The sequence below is a fragment of the Coptis chinensis genome, chromosome 9, assembly GCF_015680905.1.
Source record: "Coptis chinensis isolate HL-2020 chromosome 9, ASM1568090v1, whole genome shotgun sequence".
NCBI lineage: Eukaryota > Viridiplantae > Streptophyta > Magnoliopsida > Ranunculales > Ranunculaceae > Coptis > Coptis chinensis.
The window spans coordinates 37,806,418-37,825,795 of record NC_141464.1 but is presented as its reverse complement, the minus strand read 5'-3'; the positions used below and the strand labels follow the sequence as shown (position 1 = coordinate 37,825,795).

The window sequence follows — 19,378 nt, the reverse complement described above, 5'->3', positions numbered from 1 at the left end:
AAGAGAGTCGAGGGGGAAGAAGAAGTTTGGTGAGATACCAGTTGTTGGTCCTAGGCCTTTTGAGAGCAGGCAGCCGAATAGATTTAGGCCTTATGATATTGCTCAGAGGGGTCCGTTTCAGAGACCACCATCCCAGGGGTTTCAGGGAGGATTTCATCAGCAGGGTGTACTCCGACCCTAGGGAGGATTTTGCAACAAATAGGTGGTTATAGGCCATCGGGCTGCCTGGAGGCTATAGACACCGGGGAATCGATGGCGAGGGGGTCCCCGGTTTTCACGGTTGAGCTCCTGCTCTTTGGTATCAACCAGCATCATTACTTTTACCTGCACCAGCACCAACACTTAGAGCCATAGTTCCTGTTGAAAGGGCTTGCTGGGAGTGTAAGTAGGTGGGTCATTTATCTCGTTATTGCCCTACCAAGCAGGGTAATCAGCAGAACAGAGCAGCAACACTAGTCACTCGTGCGAGAGCCTATGCAGCTATGCCAGGACATGGGAATGTTTAAGGTACCTTTAGTTCATCTCAGTTTATATTCAGAGTTTTGTTTGATTTAGGTGCTTCACATTCCTTTATATCTCGTTAGTATGTTGAGAAAGAATGTTTTAAAACTACACCTTTATCTAAACCTTTGTGTGTTGAGACACCGCTAGGAGGTTCTGTTATCTTATATGACGAGTGCAAAGGTTTTAAGTTGTATTTCTTAGATCGTGTCTTTGTGGTAGACTTGATTGTTTTGGGGTTTGAGGGTTTCCATTTCATACTTGGTATGGACTGGTTGACACGTTATCATGTTACCTTGGATTGTGCGAGGAGGGAAGTTATAATGAATACACCTAGCATGTCGAGGTTGATTCACACTTGTGTTAGTAAGGAGGACTCAGTGATGTCTAGTTTATTGTGTTCTATAGAGATACCTACAAGGGATATCAGCGATGTGGAAGTAGTGAGAGACTTCAAAGATGTTTTTCAGGAGATTCCAGGGTTGCCACCCAAGAGGGAGGTGGAGTTTCGTATAGACTTGTTACCAGGGACTGCACCAGTTTCAAAGTCGGCTTACCGGTTAACACCTAAGCTATTAGACAAAATGAAAGTGCAAGTCGAGGAATTACTCAAGAAGGGGTAAGAGTTTAAATTTTAGTGATTTTGTTTTTGGCTTAACCATATTTTTTGAGTATATGGGCTTGAATATTTTAAGGTGTGTATGACCAGGTTTATACGACCGAGCAACTCACCATGGGATGCGCCTGCTATTTTTGTTTCAAAGAAGGATGGTACTTTGAGGATGTGTATTGACTTTAGGGATTTGAACCAGGTGACTATAAAAAATAGGGTGAACTAGTATTACCCCCCCACTAGATAAGCCAATTAGGATTTCCCCCCCACTAGATGGGAAATTAGGGTCTCCCCCCTAAATACACACAAATTTTTTTTGGTCAACCCACTTTGACTTTTTTTTGTGTGTGTATTTAGGGGGGAGACCCTAATTTCCCATCTAGTGGGGTAATACTAGTTAACCCTAAAAAATAAGTATTCGCTTCCTAGGATTGATGATTTGTTGGACTAGTTGAAAGGGGCCAAGGTATTTTCAAAGTTTGATTTAAGGACTGGTTATTATCAGATGGGAGTTGAAGAGAAGAGTATTCCTTTGACTGCATTTAGAACTCGGTATGGGTTGTATGAGTTTTCTGTGATGCCTTTTGGGTTGACGAATGCACCTGCATTCTTTATGACCGATGAATCGTATTTTCGAGGGCCCTATTTGGATAAATTTGTGATTGTTTTCATTGATGACATTTTAGTGTATTCACAAAACACGTAAGAAGATAAGATGCATTTGAAGATAGTGATGCAGACGTTTAGAGAACAGAAGTTGTATGCTAAGTTTAACAAGTGCCATTTTTGGGAAGAAGAAATTCGTTTCTTGGGACATGTGGTATCTAGTGAGGGGATTGTTGTGGACCCTGAGAAGGTTGCTGCAGTGAAAGAATGGAAACAACCAACCACTGTTACAGAGATTAGGAGTTTCCTGTGGTTAGCTGGATATTATTGGAGATTTATTGAGAAGTTCTCACTTATTGCAGCTCCGTTCATGAAGTTAACTAGGAAGGATGTGAAGTTTGTGTGGACTAATAATTGTGAGAAGGCTTTCTTAGAATTGAAACAGAGGTTGACTACAACTCCAATTCTAGTAATCCCGACTAGAGGTGGAAAACTAGCGGTTTTTATAGATGCTAGTGGAACTGGTTGGTTGTGTGTTAATGCAAGACCAAAAGGTGGTGTTGTATGTTTCACGACAGTTGAAGATACACGAGAGACGTTATCCTACTCATTACTTAGAGTTAGCGGCAGTGGTTTTTGCTTTGAAGGTGTGGAGGCATTATTTATATGGTGAGAAGTTCGAGCTTTACACAGATCACAAGAGTTTGAAGTATCTTTATTCACAGAAAGAGTTGAGCATGAGACAGCAGAGATGGATGGAATTCATAAGTAGTTATGACTTCGAGATTCAGTATCACCCAGGCAAGGGAAATGTAGTTGCAGATGCACTTAGTCGATTGCCTGGTGTTTTAACCACTCTTATGGTGCAAGAGTGGAAGAGTTTAGAAACTATAGCAGCTTATGACGTCCGGACTACACCAGATACAGATGAGGGGTATATATGCAGTCTGGAGGTTAGGCTGGTGATTTTCAGTAGAGTGATTGCCATGCAGCATAGAGACCGATTTCTTTTGAGTTGGTTAGATGATCTGGTCATTGATATTTTAGATGATTGTCCGTCTGATTGGGTAGTTGATTCTGAGGGAGGTTTGAGATTTCATGGGAGATTGTGTGTACCAGATGATGCAGAGTTAAATAAGGAGATATTATATGAAGCTTATTGTTCTCGGTTTACAATTCATCCTAGAGGAACGAAGATGTACCAAGACTTGAAGAGGACCTTTTGGTGGGAAGCAATAAAAAGAGATGCCGGAGAATATATTTCTCAGTGTTTAACTTGTCAATAGGTTAAGGCAGAACATCAGAGGCCTTCTGGATTATTGCAGCCATTAGAGACACCGATGTGGAAATGGGAGCACATTTCTATGGATTTTATTGATGGCTTGCCTAAGTCTCAGAGAGGTAATGAATCTATTTGGGTTATTGTTGATTGTTTAACGAAGTCTGCTCATTTCATTCCTATTGATGTGCGTAGAAATACAGATAAGTTGGTTTCCTTGTACATTCGGGAAGTGGTCAGGTTACATGGGATTCCAGTGAGTATTGTGTCAGATCGAGATCCTTTGTTCACTTCCGAGTTCTGGAAGAGTTTTCAGCGTGCTATGGGTACTAGTTTGGCGATGAGTATTGCTTATCATCCTCAGACATGTGGACGGATGGAGAGGGTGAATCAGATATTAGAAGATATGTTACGCTATTGTGTAATGGATTTTGGTGGAGGATGGGAGGAGCATTTGCCTTTGGTGGAGTTTGCATATAATAACAGTTTCCAGTCGAGCATCGGTATGGCACCCTTTGAGGCTTTGTATGGGCGTCCATGTCGATCACCTGCTTGTTGGGCAGACGTGGGAGATCGAGTATTACTTGGGTCTGAGATAGTGAGAGAGACATCTGAACAGATTAAAGTCATTAGAGAAAGGATTAAGACAGCACAAAGTAGGCAGAAAAGTTATGCAAATTTGAAGAGGAAACAGGTTGAGTTTTTTGTAGGCAATTTTGTGTTTTTGAAGGTTTCCCCTATGAGAGGAGTTATGAGGTTTGGCATGAAAGGAAAGTTGAGTCCACGATATATTGGACCATATGAGATAGTAGCCTCCGTTGGTAGTTTGGCGTACCGTCTTGCTTTGCCGCCTAACTTAGCGATGATTCATGATGTCTTCCACGTGTCGATATTACGGAAATGTGTGAAGGATCCTACCCAGGTTGTTTAGCCAGCGGAGCTAGAGTTGAACGATGATGTAACTTTTACAGTGAGGCCTATCACGATAGTAGATAGGGATGTGAAACACCTTAGGAGGAGGATTGTAAACTTGGTAAAAGTGAAATGGAGCGAAAGGGAAAATGACGTGACTTGGGAACTTGAAGATAAGATAAGGCAGATGCATCCTGAGCTTTTCTTTGACACTCTACCTTGAATCTCGAGATGAGATCCTTTTAAGGTGTGTATATTATAACACCCCGTCTTTTTCTTTTATTTTTCCTAGTATAATAATAATAATAATAATAGGTAAAACAAAATATATGATAACTATTATTTAAGGATAAAAGCCCCGTAGGTAAATAGATAACTTTCATCCTTGTTTTTCGATAGGGTTTTTAAAACTAAAAAGGTGATTCTCACGTAGAGTTTTTGGGGAAAAAGAGTTTTATACAGAGAAAAAAAAAGAGTTTTACTGATAGAAGAAAAGAAAGATTTTTTCTGTTAGCTAGCTGATAGTCAGAGCGCACTACGGGTGAGTAGATATTTTACGGTTTTTAGATTTCTCGTTTACTGTAGATTTTATGATAAGAGGAAAAATGAAATATATAATTTTTACTGTACATACTGTTCACATGCTGCTTTATTCAGTACGGTATGTCATTTAGTGCTAATTGCGTTTACATGTTGGACTTCGATTGAAGAACCAATCTGGTCTCCGGAAAGAAAAACTGGTCCAGATACCTTGATAAAAATTGAGTAATCAAGTGATTAAGAATTAATGTACATTACTTTGTATATCTAGGTTTTTAATATGCGTTTTCGCGTTTTGGTTTGATTGTGATTGTGATTGTTGGATTATGAGTGATGTCGGGTTTTAGATTCAGTGGTTTATTGTTGGGTTGGATGGGTGAATTATGGAGTTGTGTGGACTGTGTGTAGTGAATGTAGATGTGATTATTTGAGAGGAGGGGTGCTGTTGAAGCTCCGGAGGAGCGTTAATGGCGGCGAGAAATTCCATATCTAGTTTTGGTTGAAGGATTTCGAATTCAAGAATTGAGATTCTTGCTTTTGATTTAGGTCAATTTTGGTTAGGTTGGGAGGTGAGTGGTAGTCCGGAGAGCTCTGCAGTGGTGGAGGAAGTGTGGAAGAGATGACCTAGCATAGGATTGGGAATCGCGATTTGTTGGTATAGTTATATAGGGGTTTTTGCAAGGAACCAAACCGCTGGAGTGAGGGTGGCGGACTAGTGGAGGTTGGTGGTGGTTGATTGGTGGTGGAGGCATTGGAGAGTGGGAGAGAGGAAGATGAACAGTGAGGGTTTTTGCTGTTGGGCTTGGGCCAAACTTAGTGGGTGGGCTTGAGTGTTTTAACTTTTGGAATTTCATTTTGGACTTAAGTTTTAGACTTTGGGCCTTAGTCTTTGGGCTTTTGGGTTAGAGGAGTTTAGGTCTAGTTGACTGCTGTTGACCATTGACAGGTTGACTTTGACTGTTGACCAGGGTTGAGTTTGACCAGTTGACCCAGTTTGACTTTTAACTCGGATTATGATTTGGTCTATTATGATAGGTCTAAGGCTATTAGCATGCTTGGCTTTAGGCTAAGACCTTTCTATATATACGTGTGTACGTGTATTAACTACTATGTGATATTTCAGACTTTTATGATATACAACGTTATGACACTTAGACATCCATATAATTAATAACGCGTAAACCAAAAATACATGAAACAAGATACTCCTTCGTTCACTGAAATAATATATGCAATAAAGTTTAATAATGCGTAAACAAATTTACCGCACCCATTTAGAACTCTCCACGCCTCAAGTTTTGGGAAATGAGTTTTTATGACTGATGATGTTATATGCTAGGTGGGCATTTATTGAATGTGTCATAAATGACCCATTAACGTTATAAATGGGTATTCATTGACTGAGCCATGAATGACCAGGGTATTCATTGAATGGGCCATGAATGACCATATTGTTTGGACTGCCCTAGAGAGGAAATAAGGTATTCGCCTTGCGGGTTAGTTGTATTTATTGAGTGTACGGGAATGTAGAGTTGGGGATTCCTTGAATGTGGCGGGAATGACTCAAGACATTCATTGAATGTGCCATGAATGGCCCGTTAGTGATATGATATGTATTCCTTGAATGTGGTGGGAATGACCTAAGGTATTCATTGAATGTGCCATGAATGACCTGAGTTTTATGCCCAAAGAGGCTGTGAAATATGTGTACGAAAGCCCAGAGATGGCTATGATATTGTGGTATTCGATGGGAGAGAGGCACACAGAAATGTGTGATTTGGCAAATGTGTGGAGTGCAAATCGTGGAGTAAGTACTAAAGGGTGGGTGTATAAGAAAATAAATTGATTAATTGATAAGAGGAATTAATTTGATTATGCGAGTGTGCATGAGCTTACATTTGAATACATATAGGATATCTACATAGGTTATTTAGAATTTATAACTTTCGTTTGCAGGAGGGTAGGACTTAATAATATTTTGTGTAGGGACGCGGTCCTACCTTTATACAGAAGAGGATATCAGTAAGTTTTAATTCAATTACTTAGTTATTAAAACAACTTATTATAATGAGTTAATAAAATGGGAGTCTTGCTTGAGAAGAAACTATGCCGGTTAAAATGACGGAACTACCTGTCTTCCAAGTTGAGAATGATTAAGTTATGATATATTTAAAGTGTTAGTTTGATAAGTAAAGACTGGAAATGTTTATATGTGGTTAGTCTACTCGTACAAGCAAATTAAATACCATTTTGCTGACTCATGTTTGCTTTGTTTTGGCAACGTAGGTGTGTTCTTGGGAACATAGGTGGAAGGCAGTGGAACCGCGGTGTGTGATTTGGATTCTTGCCTGGAGCAGTCAGTTAGTTCTTTTATTAGGTCCGATTCTTATTGGAAGTATGTAATAACGTAGTTTCATATTCATATGACATGAGAATAAAATATTGAAGACTTTTATTCTTAGAGTTTGTTTGATGTTTTGTTTGGACGAAATATAGCTTAATAAAGTGATGGTGAAAAATTCTGAGGTTTATTTAATTTAAGTTGATTCTTTTATAATGTGGGTTTTAGATTTTGGCATGTATTGTATCCACCCGTCATAGCCTGAGTTTTTAGACAATTGAACCTAGCGATATTTGAGATATTTATATTTCAAATATTCACTTTGTAATTGTTTAGAAATTCGGCTTGTGGCAATTATTAAAAAAAAAAAGTTTTAGGAAAGTTTTAAACTGGAGATTTTCAAAATCTCGGGTTTTAAACGTTTTTTAAGTTTAAAACGCGTTTTTTTTAAAACCTAGGTTTTAAATTGGAACAAGACGCCTTGCCAATATCTCGGGTTTTAAACGTTTTTTTTTAAAAAAAACGCCGAATTTGGTGTGCCCACGACCCTTACGGAAAAAAAAATAAAATAATAACTATGGTCAATCGGGCAATTCCTTTCTTTGATGATTCTACTAAATGTCCAAATCTATCTATATTTATAATTCGGCTTTTCCCATTTCTAAATGGGTAAATTTCTGATCCGGCCATGATAATGTTAATGTGTTTTCAATTCGGCCACAAAATGCAACTCAGCGCATTTTGTCAACAACTAATGGAATAATGTCAGCAACTTTTTGCACTGAGTTGCTGACAATGGCCGGATTAAGAATAAAATGACATTATCATGGCCGAATTTACCCTTTGGGGCACAATAATTATATCCCCATCTTCCGCCTTGTAAAGATTCCATGGAATGTTCACATTATACCTTTCACCAGACTCTTCTCCATTCCGCCAGCACAAGATAAACACTTTTCAACTTCAAGCCTATATTTTTTTAGTATTTTTTAACAAAAAAAAAATAGTTTACTAGTAGACTAAAACACCCAAACCCTTTTTTCAGAGTCTAAAGAAATCTGTGATAAAGATTATGTTGAAATGCATTTTTTTCTTGATTTGGGCTACCACGAGGATATCCCTATAGGGATGAGTGTTTCAAGACCGTTGGATCTTGGTCCGAAAATCAAAAACAAAAAGGAAGAGAGAGAATATGGGTTTGTTTTTTTGATTTTCGGACCGTTAGATCTCGGATCCAACGGTCTCGGCTGGCGTCCCTATAGGGATATCCTCGTGGTAGACGAACTCTTTTTTCTTATAAAACAACCTCCTTCCAACTATTTTCCATTAAGATTAAAATTGAAATAATCATTATTCTCGTACCAGCCAAAGGGGTGTCGAACCCGACGCCCCACAAACAATTAAAAAGTACAAAGGTAAAATGTAATAATCTATTCTCACTTGGTTGATATTTCTTCTAGACGTCTGATGGGGGGTTGTGGAGTGTGCTTTTGGTTTGGTTCTTGTTTTCTCTAGCAAACACATTATTTTAAATAAAACTAGTAAATAGAAACTGTAAATAAATTTACTTTATACTATTTTACTACACAGTTACTTATTCTAAACGTTAAATCATTCCAAACAAACCCAATCAAGTAAACCAACCGAACACAGTATATGATTATGTTAACCATAATTCATTATAATCATGAGAAATAATTTCTTTTATACTACAAAATTCCCTAACTCTAACGGTACAGAAACATTCTATATAATTTTTCCAATAACAAGTATATTCCTAAACACCTCGAACTATAATTGTATATCCCATTCCTTCTTGATTCAAAAACAAATAACACGTGGCACTTATTCACCCAAAGAACAAAATTCAAAACACTGGTCCCCTCTCCAATTGCATACGTGTCGCTTATCTATAACAACAACCACGGTATTGAGTTACAAATGTCGGACCAGTTGATCATATAAGAGTCGTAGCAACTTTTTCGAACTTTAAAAACAGCTCACTCTCCACTTTCCATTTTTGAGTATTCATCTAAAAAGAAACAAAGAATCATTCTCAGCGTCTTTTCTATATTTCACCTTCTTTCTATCAGCACTACATGTTTTAGTTTCTCTTTTATCCTTGGAAGTCTAAAAGCTGGTAACTTTTCTTTTTCCATTCTATGTATGATGAAGTTACTAGAGTGAACTGTTGAGTGATGAAAAAGAAATTGTGTTTTGATATTCTTATTTAGTTTTAAATACGAGTGGGTGTTTGTTTGGTGAAGTTATCGTGAAAAATTATTACTAAAGCGTAATTGACACATTTTTGTTTTACTTGTGTATATTGCTTTGGTATTCAGATTTGAAGACTTGCTTGTTCAATTGAACTTTCTTTTGGGGTGGGTGAAAGAAATGGTTGGCATGAAGATCCGTGATTCGTTCTTTATTACATTGCTTGTTATTTTCACGGCATCATTCTGCTATGGATTCACTGACCAAAGAGATGGTAATGCTAAATTCGATATGTATTTACTTTTATATAGCCTGAAAAGAATGAATTTGAATTTTACGAGACAATGTAGTATCAAAAGAATTTATATTTTGTTTTTTTTAGTGTTTGCGATAAATAGTTTATATGTCGCTTTGGGAAATCCACCGCTGTCTGGTTGGATTCCGAATGGAGGAGACCCGTGTTTGGAGCTGTGGGAAGGTGTACAATGTGTCAATTCAAATGTTACCGGAATGTAAGGAAATTTTTCTTATTGTACTAATGTTCGATTAGTTTTACAGAGCATTGTACCAATGTTTATTTCCGTGTTTTATTGGTTTTTCTAGAATTCTTAATGGCGCAAACTTGGGAGGAGAATTGGGTGATAATCTTGACATCTTTACTTCCATGATAGAAATGTAAGTAGTTATATAGAAACTAGTATGTCTCAACATTGTCAAGGACTGCCTATTCTCTTTAATTTGACTAATTTGACTTTCGAGTTTGTTTGAGTATTATGATCTTTTGTTGCAGAAATCTGAGCGACAACCACATTGGAGGAAGTATTCCAAGCAATCTACCACTTACCATTAGGAACTTGTATGTTTTCAATATGAACCATCTTTCTTTTGGTCGCTGTTAGATATAATGTCATCTAACACTTACCATTAGGAACTTGTATGTTTTGTTTGTGGACATGAATATACTCTTCTGTACCATCTTTATGTATGCCATGTTATGATATTTTGTTTTCTTCTCCTGTAACAGTGTCCTTTCAGCAAACCAATTTAATGGAAGTATCCCAGATTCTGTGTCCTCTCTAACTCAACTGACTGATCTGTAAGTTTGTGTCGTCCATTTATTCAGCTTGTCAGTTTAGTGCATGGACACACTGGTTGGAATAATAACTAGTGTTTCCATTTCCACTATTTATTGGTTTCACTGTGCTTATTCTGAGCAGTGGAGTGCCTTATATCTCGGTGCAGGGAGTTGTCTGGTAACAATTTAAGTGGCCAATTGCCCTCTGCTCTGGAAAATTTGTCATCTTTAATGACCTTGTGAGTAAATGTCTTCTGTAACTTTGTTTAGTTCTGCCATTGCAAATTTGATAACATCATTGGAATGATTGTTTGGCAGGCACTTGCAGGACAATCACTTATCTGGGGCGCTCGATGTTTTACAAGACCTTTCTCTGCAAGATTTGTACTATTCTTGATATAGCTCATTAATTTTATTTCTCAGTGGAAAATTTATCTTCTTAGGACAGTTCTTTTTGGTGTTAATAGTGATTCATTCATCATTTCTTTGTTTTGGCATGATTTGGTATTCTGCCTTCCAACACCTCTGACTTGAAATTTTTGTGTTCTCAGGAATATCGAGAATAACTTATTCTCAGGACCAATACCTGAGAAATTGCTAAGAATCCCCAATTTCAAGTAAGAGCGATGCAATACATACATTTGCTTATGTAGGTTTGCATTTTATAGATGATATCTGAAACTATGTTACTATATGCTCTAAAATTATGCCATTATCTGCTCACTGTAATTTTGGTATTCTGGAAGATTCCGCATTTCATTACAACTAAAAGTACTAATATTATCAGTAACATCTCCAGAATCTTTCCATTATGCTCGTGTGTGTCTATGGCTGGTAATCTTATAGAACAAGCAGTACACACTGTCATATATCGACAGAGTTGTAAAATGCATAGTATCTCAAAAACATATAGATGTGATGAATGATGATGAACCATTGGCAGATGATACTGATGAAACCTTCATGTAAAGCTATCTATATCAAAATACTGATGAAATCTTTATGTGAGGTTTAGTGATAAAGAATACCAGACGAATCAAAACCTGTTCTGTATTCTTCTCCTGAAAGTTAAGGAGATTTAGGCGTGTCATGAGGAGATTTCGATCATAAATCTAGTTGAAGCATGCACTAACTTTTCCAACTTCACAAGCTGTCATTGAAGTGTGTTCTGCATTCGAACTATTTTAATCAGCATATTTGTCACCTGTGCTTTCTTGTGTTCAGTATGGTTATTCGCCACACTGTAATTTACATAAAGCAAGAATGATAACTATATGCCTGTCCTCATTGGGGAATTTTAACAAGCTTATAATATATTATCTTCTCTGACTCCTACTAGCATGCTTCTATCATTATTCTAAATAATAGTCTTTAGGAGAAAATATTGCAGGTTCTATCTTCAGATCAGCAGTTATTTTCTTTTAACCATTAGTAAATCATAGATTTGTTGTGCAGAAAGGATGGAAATCCATTCAATACTACTACTATTCCAGTCTCACCACCAGATCAACCCGCACTCCCACCACCACCTCTTTCTGTGCACTCAGGTTCTGGAGTAAGACCTGGAATAGAGAACAATGGGCCATCAGCATCACAAGGACCAAGTACTGCAGAATCAACAAATTTTTGGAAAACAAAAAAGTTCTTCTGGGCTGCAATTGTGGCGGCATTCATGCTTATTAGTTTTGGGATTTTGTTTTTTATGTTGAGATGTTGCAAGGGAAAGCAACGGGGCGACAAATTTTCAAAAAGTCATAAAATGGGTGCATCCAACGCTCGAATGGGGAAGTCTGATGACATTGAGTCCTATGGCAATTCTCAGAATGTTACAGAGAAAGGTAATGCTGTTCTCTTTATTTTTTCTATTATGAAGCAAAGGGATCAGTCTATTGTGATAAAGATAACAGAAATACAGCTTAGAAAGTAAGTTGAGCAAACTTACTTCCATGTCAGGAACACATGCATGTCAAAAAATTGTGCTTTCCACTTCAGAACAGAATTCTCAAATATAAAACTACTCAGTTGTTCACTAAGTTTGACCAAAAGAACACTTAATACCTGTAACCAAAAAGGGAATACTGCACCATCTTACCTTTGCAGGTGAAATCGGTGATGAGGTTCAAAGAAGATTGGTACCTCCAAGTTACCCCGGGAGTTGACGAGAAAAAATGTAAAACCTTACAGAGAAAGGACAGTGGGCAATAGCATGGTCAATAGATTGCTTTAAATCCATTACATATAACTTTTTTGATTGTGAGAAAATCTTTCCAAGAGATGCTTAAAAAAAATCTTGTCTTGAGACTGCAAAAAGTGAATATAAAGCTCATTCAACAAGACACAAGTCTTTTTCCGTTTATTCATGATTTGAAAGCTACTCATTTGAGAGTTGCATGTTACCCCTTCTTTTTTTCAGTTTTTTTCTTTATTATTAGTTTAATAAATTTTAAAGGTTCTGGTTTCTCTCCTCAATATATCACCCATTTAAATTTCTCAACAGTTTCCACTGACACAGTTCTGAGGTCCAAGGATGGGTATGGAATTGCTATCCCAGAAATCGGTACAATTCCGAGTCAAAGATATAAAGTGAAGGAGGACATGATGACAAATGAAGTAAGTTCGAAAAAAGTTTGGGAACGTGAGAAGAATATGACAGGAATTGATCGAACGTTGATGCCTCCTCCCCTTGCTCCTGTTGAGAAACTTAATGTACCCCCATTTGTTCCCACTGTAATAACTTCAGGGAAACGTCACGTCAAAAGTCTGAACCGCGCAGCTTCTGTGAGGTCTTTCACTGTTGCATCACTTCAGCAATATACAGACAGCTTTTCTCAAGACAATCTCCTTGGAGGTGGCACGTTAGGCAGAGTTTATCGGGCAGAGCTCCCTGATGGAAAGGTAATATACTATTTTATTTTGGTTTTATTTTTTTGGTTTAAGTTTGAGTTTTTGGTTTTTTTTTGTCCCATTAGTTTTGGGTTTGTAGGATTTGGAACCAACTTATTTTGTGAGCTTTAGTCAATTATACTTCACTCGGAATTGGGACCTGTAATAAAATCCTACTTTTTATCTAGACATTAGTACCATCAATTTCAAAATAACGAAACATAAGATTAGCTTACATAAAAACGGCACAACGCTGCATGCATGAAGACCGTAAGTGAATCCAATACAGCAGTATATTTATTTTTTTTCTGTTTGTTTCAAGTAAGTTCCATAACAGATATTTAGAAACCCTGATTCAGAAGATTAGACACGTTTCCCAGGTTCAGTTGAGCTAAGGGATGACTCCTGTAATTCTGCCGACATGTCTTTCTTTAGAAGTGCTATAAGCTGACTATTTGGGTATCAAGTGTCTTTTTTTCAATGTCATTGTTGCAATTTGGACCCTAATTGTTTGGGTAGGTGTTTTTATCCCTTCAGGGAGTTCAGGCCTTCAGGAAAGGCACGAGGTCCTGCAAGGACAAAATTTTATTCTCAAAATGTCAACCACATTCTTTAATAAATCTCATTGCATTTGTAATATAAACTATCTATCTCTAGTCTTTTGTACATATCTGCTAATGAGTATTTGTTATTAATATGCTTGTGGGCATTTCTTCAGCCACTGGCGGTCAAGAAACTGGACAATATGACTTCCATTCTGCAGAACGATGATGAGTTTCTTCATCTGGTGGAAAGTATCTCCAAACTTCAAAATGCTAATGTTTTGGAGCTTGAAGGCTACTGTGTGGAGCATGGACAACGGTTGCTCATCTATGAATATTGTTGTAATGGAACACTGCATGATGCACTTCACTCGGACGGACTGCCTAAGAAGCTTTCCTGGAATGCCCGCATAAGAGTTGCTCTTGGAGCTGCTAGAGCTCTAGAGTAAGTTATGTATTCAGTTTACTGCTAACAGTCTCTTAATCACCTAAAAACATTGCAAATCGCTTTGTGAATTGCTTGACTTCAGTTATTAGTAGAGTACCACCTATGCTTTATATCATATCAAATTTAGTACAAGTGATCATTGAGAGCTAGAAGCAATCTGGACAGAAAAGGCAAAAGAGGAAAACAACAAACAGACATCAAGTCTTTGTGAGATCACTTGTGCAAGTCTTATTAATAACACATAGGATGAAGAGTCTATTTCTTTTATCATTATTCAAGCTTAATTAGCATTTAAACCACATGTTTTACCAAGAAAAGAGTAATGGTCATTCCCTGTAACATCTCGGCCGTGTATTAGTTCTGATCGGAACAAAAAAATTGTATTGAATTGAAGCAATTTTTGGGTGTTATAGTCCAAATATGCTTCAATTTGCTGATCCTCTAATTAAGAGTAATGTGGATCCTAAAGTTGGCCTTGGTGCTATGGTAAGCTTGCCTGATTGCGACCTAGAGCTCACAGGTTTGAATTGGGGACAGCCTCTCCGCATGTGAGGCGTACAGTGACCCTCTTCTGTCCCTCCGCTGGTGGGCGCTGCGTGTGCCATTATAGTGTTGTTATCATCATCATCATCATCATGTTGTTGTTGTTGTCTACACCTGCCCCTCCCGGACACAACACTCCTAAATTTAGCGTATCCCACTCAATCATTATTATACCTATTGTAACTTTAAGTATTATTATTGGTGTTACTATTATCATTGTTGCTTTTGATACTATTGTTGTTGTTTTTTATTTTTATTTTTCTTTTTTCTGGTCAAGGTATCTCCACGAGGTCTGTCACCCACCAATGATTCACCAGAATTTTAAGTCTGCCAATGTTCTCCTTGATGATGAGCTTGCAGTACGTGTCTCTGATTGTGGTTTGGCTCCTTTAATGTCAGCAGGTTCTGTAAATCAGGTATGTTTGCAATATCCACAGACATGAAATGGATTCATAAAATTGGCTTTTTGAGGTCCAACTTAGTGAGTTATTAGCAAATCCCTGGAGAGTTGAAGCGCACAAACAGATTAGGTCATTAGAGGTGGCAGTCATGAAGGGTGTGTAGAAAATATTGATGCAGATAGCTTAATATTTAAAAGTGGAAAGGAATGAAGATTGATGCTGTTTTTGGATCAGTAGTAAGTTAATACATGGAAAGCATCACTTAATGCGGTTGGTTTGGTAATTAATGAACATAATCGAGTCCTTTTCTTACTTATATCAGTATAATAGAAAACAATTTCCCCACCAAAGTACAGGAAGTTGCTTTCCTAATTTGAGTGAGAGCTTTTTTGGGTGTTTAGGATAGAAAACGTAGACATGGAGAGGATGAGTAGAGAAAAGGAAAAGATCACATGATCAGGATAGGAAAATTATATTTTGCTTGGAAACTGGATCTTGAAGCTAACACAACCTAAGTGGCTTACTGGGATTTTGGGACGACGTTTGCGACAGTGCTGTACTTGTGGCATATACTTGAAGCAGGAGTAGGATCGTCCCATGATGTTGGTCATCTAGGAAAGCTCCTTACTTATACACTGACATTTTGAATGATCAAACACAGCCTAAGTGGCTTATTGGGATTTGGGACGACGTTTGCGACAGTGGTGTACTTCTGGCATAGACTTGAAGCAGGATTAGGATCCTCCCATGTTGTTAGTCATCTAGGAAAGCTCCTTACATATACACTGACATGTTGAATGATCGATCTGATCTGTAGACATTTAATCCTATTGATTTCTTCACCCTGCTAAGCATTACCTTTAGCATAAAAGTTTAACTTGATGCGATATCGAAAGGTGTGTCCTTGAGTGTCTGTCGGGAATGCACCTAGCCTGGAAGGAATAAAATTTCCCACATTGATTAGGCATCATTCAAGACTTGGGTTTGTAAGTGGCTGATTGGACTCTTACTAAACGCTTAGGCCTTTTAAGTAATCTCTAGTGAGTGATGGTAGTATTGGTGGTGGGGTTAGTGGGTAGAGGACTCGTTCTAAATGTGGAGTGTAATACATAGGAGTGTGTTTCCAAGGGCTACAATGGATAGGCCACTAGCCCGAAGGTTTGAAGTTTGTGCCAGGTACATTGTTCCATCCGAGACCTGGAGCTTAGAAGGTGACAGAGTTCAGATGTTTAGTCCCACATGGGATATGTTAAGCCACACATAAAAGTATAGAAGTCTTGGGGCCTCTCCACTTATAACCAATTGGTTTTAAGTTGGATGTCGCTACAATGAATAGGCCACTAGCCCGAAGGTTTGAAGTTTGTGCCAGGTACATTATTCCATCTGAGACCTGGACCTTAGAAGGTGACAGAGTTCAGATGTTTAGTCCCACATGGGATATGTTAAGCCACACATAAAAGTATAGAAGTCTTGGGGCCTCTCCACTTATAACCAATTGGTTTTAAGTTGGATGTCCATCTTCTATAAGACTCTTCTTAGCACTGGGATAGATGTGAGTCGATGGGGCTCAATTGAGCTACAGAGTTGACTAGTTGAGCCTTCAGTCTTCACCTTTTTCTTGGTTTGGAATTCAATTTTAGTTATGATTTTCTCTGTATTTCTTGCAGATGTCAGGACAGATCTCATCTAAAGGTTATGGAGCTCCAGAGTTCGAGATGGGGACTTATTCATGTCAGAGTGATGTCTACAGCTTTGGTGTTGTAATGTTAGAACTTCTTACTGGACGAAAGGCCTTTGACAGGTGCAGAAAGCTAAATCAATTAATTCAACTATGTATTGGGTCATCCGGTTCCTGCAACTAATTTTCTTTCTTTGAAAATTGTAGTTCAAGGTCTCGAGGGGAGCAGTTTTTGGTTAGATGGGCGATTCCTCAGCTTCATGATATCGAGGCATTGTCCAGGATGGTTGATCCTTCTCTCAATGGAGCCTATCCTGCTAAATCCTTATCACGCTTTGCTGATATCATTTCTTTATGTGTTCAGGTGAGTTTGTTGTGTGATAAAACAAGGATCTTTCAGGCTTCTATCTTCTAATTTTGTGTGGATGTATGTTGTTAGATACATCCAACTAATACATTCAACATGCATCCAGTGTAGTTTGCATGCTTTTTTTGGACAAAATTTTGACGTTGCACACCCTGAAGTTGTGATAAAGGAAAAGTAGTGTGAAACTTTGAATAATCTGAACCAAATACTTTAAAGAGTTTGCTCACCTCAAGGAAAAAGTGCAGTCTCTTGTACCCATAGTTGAAGTTCCAATTCTTTTTCTCTAAATGCAGAGCATATTACAGAATTCAATATATGAACTACCATATGGGTTAGTGTGTCAGAATTGCATGATTTGGAGACGAATTCCAACATTGTTCTTAGTCACTTGGTATCCTGCCCATATAGTTTTCACTTTTACAGAACATCACCTAATTATAATCAATTGAGTGTGATTTTAAGTGAGTCTTAATTTGTTACCCAATCCACCTCGATTCCTTACCAAAAAGAATGCACCTCGGTTGGAATATTTGTACTTAATTGAAGTATCGACTGTTTACAGAAAGTTCATGATTTTGAAATAATTTAGCATAGGTCTATCACTCTATCCGTCTATGTTTCTGCAATATATCAAGGTTTACATACCATGATAATTTTTGTTCAAATTGGTTTCGTGAACTAAATTCTGCTCACCCTGGACCAAGTTTCTGGCTCCGCCACTCAGCATCTCATCATTGCTTTTGCTATATAGTTTTTCTTATTACCCATAAAACATGTTGTAGATAAAGGTGATGTGTATTAATGTTTTGGTACATCTGAGAAAAGAACACTAAAGAGAAATCCTACTATTGTAGGCATGACCGCATGATATGTTAAAAGGTAAAATGGTCAATTTAAAGTCTACGCGGCCAAGCAGGATGGTTTGCCTTGTGTTTTATACCAAAGTAATAATCTAGGCAGCCAAGCGAGATGTACCAATCACGGTATAGACTTTAAATAGCAAATACTTAGTAGACTTTACTTCTTAGGTTTTACCACTTCATATTTTCAGTTTTGGCTTTTTGGGTTGTCCTACACCATTGATCAATGAAATTGCTTGCCAAAATTGTTAAAACGAATAAGAGTCGAGAGGAATGTTATACAAATTTACTGTGGTTAGACTTAAAATAACAATTACATAGTAGAATAGTAGGCCATATGTCTTAGGTTTTGCCACTTCATCTCCAGTTTTGGCCTCTTGGGTTGTCCTACAACTTTGATCAATAAAATTGCATGCCAAAATTGTTAGTCGAGAAGATAAATATGAGTTGAGAGAATGTTATACGATATTTACTGTGTCAGACAACTTCTGTAATCGCCTGGTAAATACTGAATATGAAAGCTAATCCATGTCTTTTTTGCAGTCGGAGCCAGAATTTCGTCCCCCCATGTCTGAAATTGTTCAGAGCTTGTTACATATGATACAGAGGGAGCCTCCAATCAGGAGGTGAGGAAGTGAAAGCACCACGTGTAAACTGGTAATCTTGAAAAGAGACTTCAGATGTAAACAGGTGCAGATCTGGTTCCTCATTTAAATCGGTCATCAACTCGTATGCCCAAGTATGGATGCCAGAGAATCCCCTATACCAGTGATCTGCAGTTCATATATCCAAGCAGCTCTCATCACTCTGTCAACTAGCCTCAATGTTTTATTGGGTGACATAATTATCCTAATTCAATTGATTGTAAATCTTCGTACTTGTCATTACTTGTGTTCTACTGGTTTTCTTATCGGACCGTTTTGTCATGTCAAGTTATTGGTCATGCTCGTTTTTCGAGTTCATTATTTTCTGAATGTGTTCTAATTCATGTAACAGCAGCGCACATTAAATTATTTATTTGAATACTGTATTTCATTAACATTGGATGGTTTGTCACTTGCATAATCTGTAGTTCATTTTAATTTCAAGCTGTAGACTGCATGTCAGATGCCCATGATGCGAGAACCAGTAGAGGGACTGCGGGATTAGCCAGACTCTTGGAGTAGCAAAAGATTTCAGAGGAAGCCCAGACTCTTGGAGTAGAAAGATTTCAGAGGAAGCAACGCTTAATTTCATATCTACTGAAGCTTGGAGGAGTTCGGGTGTTGTAATAGTGATGCTTAATTTCATCACTTTTTCTCACTTTGAAGTTCATAGTGAATTAGACACTTTCGAAAGTTTCTACTGGTGTGACATGTGTTATTAACACCTGTCAATTGTCAAGTGCTTTGGAAGATACCAAAAGAGCTTCACTGTGAATGTATTGTGGTGCAGGAGAAACTTGTGGATGGTTTCAATACATGTTCCCAGAAAACAACTATGATCTTTGATTTTCAATACGTTTTTTTTCCTTACTGAATCTGGCCGGTGTCTTGTTGTTCATGTTCTTCCGTTGTTCAGATTATGGTAAACTAT

The 19,378-nt window shown here is 37.8% G+C and overlaps 1 protein-coding gene across 1 annotated transcript; it reads left to right on the top strand.

Moving 5' to 3' along the window:
- The first annotated feature begins 8,797 nt into the window (after positions 1-8,797).
- LOC147475861 (protein STRUBBELIG-RECEPTOR FAMILY 3-like) lies at positions 8,798-18,842 on the top strand. Its single transcript, XM_086582654.1, has 16 exons — positions 8,798-8,932; positions 9,135-9,280; positions 9,389-9,518; positions 9,610-9,681; positions 9,797-9,862; positions 10,031-10,102; positions 10,249-10,320; positions 10,400-10,465; positions 10,633-10,698; positions 11,537-11,919; positions 12,579-12,976; positions 13,683-13,951; positions 14,775-14,913; positions 16,566-16,699; positions 16,784-16,940; positions 18,347-18,842. Exons 2-16 carry the CDS (start codon positions 9,187-9,189, stop codon positions 18,431-18,433), a joined length of 2,205 nt encoding a protein of 734 aa, XP_086438780.1. The 5' UTR covers positions 8,798-8,932; positions 9,135-9,186; the 3' UTR covers positions 18,434-18,842.
- Positions 18,843-19,378: the final 536 nt, after the last annotated feature.

Coding starts and splice junctions, on each gene's coding strand:
- LOC147475861 (XM_086582654.1), top strand. CDS start 9,187: ATGGTTGGCATGAAGATCCGTGATTCGTTCTTTATTACATTGCTTGTT. Junction 10,321..10,399: donor TTGTCATCTTTAATGACCTT/GTGAGTAAATGT, acceptor ATTGTTTGGCAG/GCACTTGCAGGACAATCACT. Junction 14,914..16,565: donor CAGCAGGTTCTGTAAATCAG/GTATGTTTGCAA, acceptor TATTTCTTGCAG/ATGTCAGGACAGATCTCATC.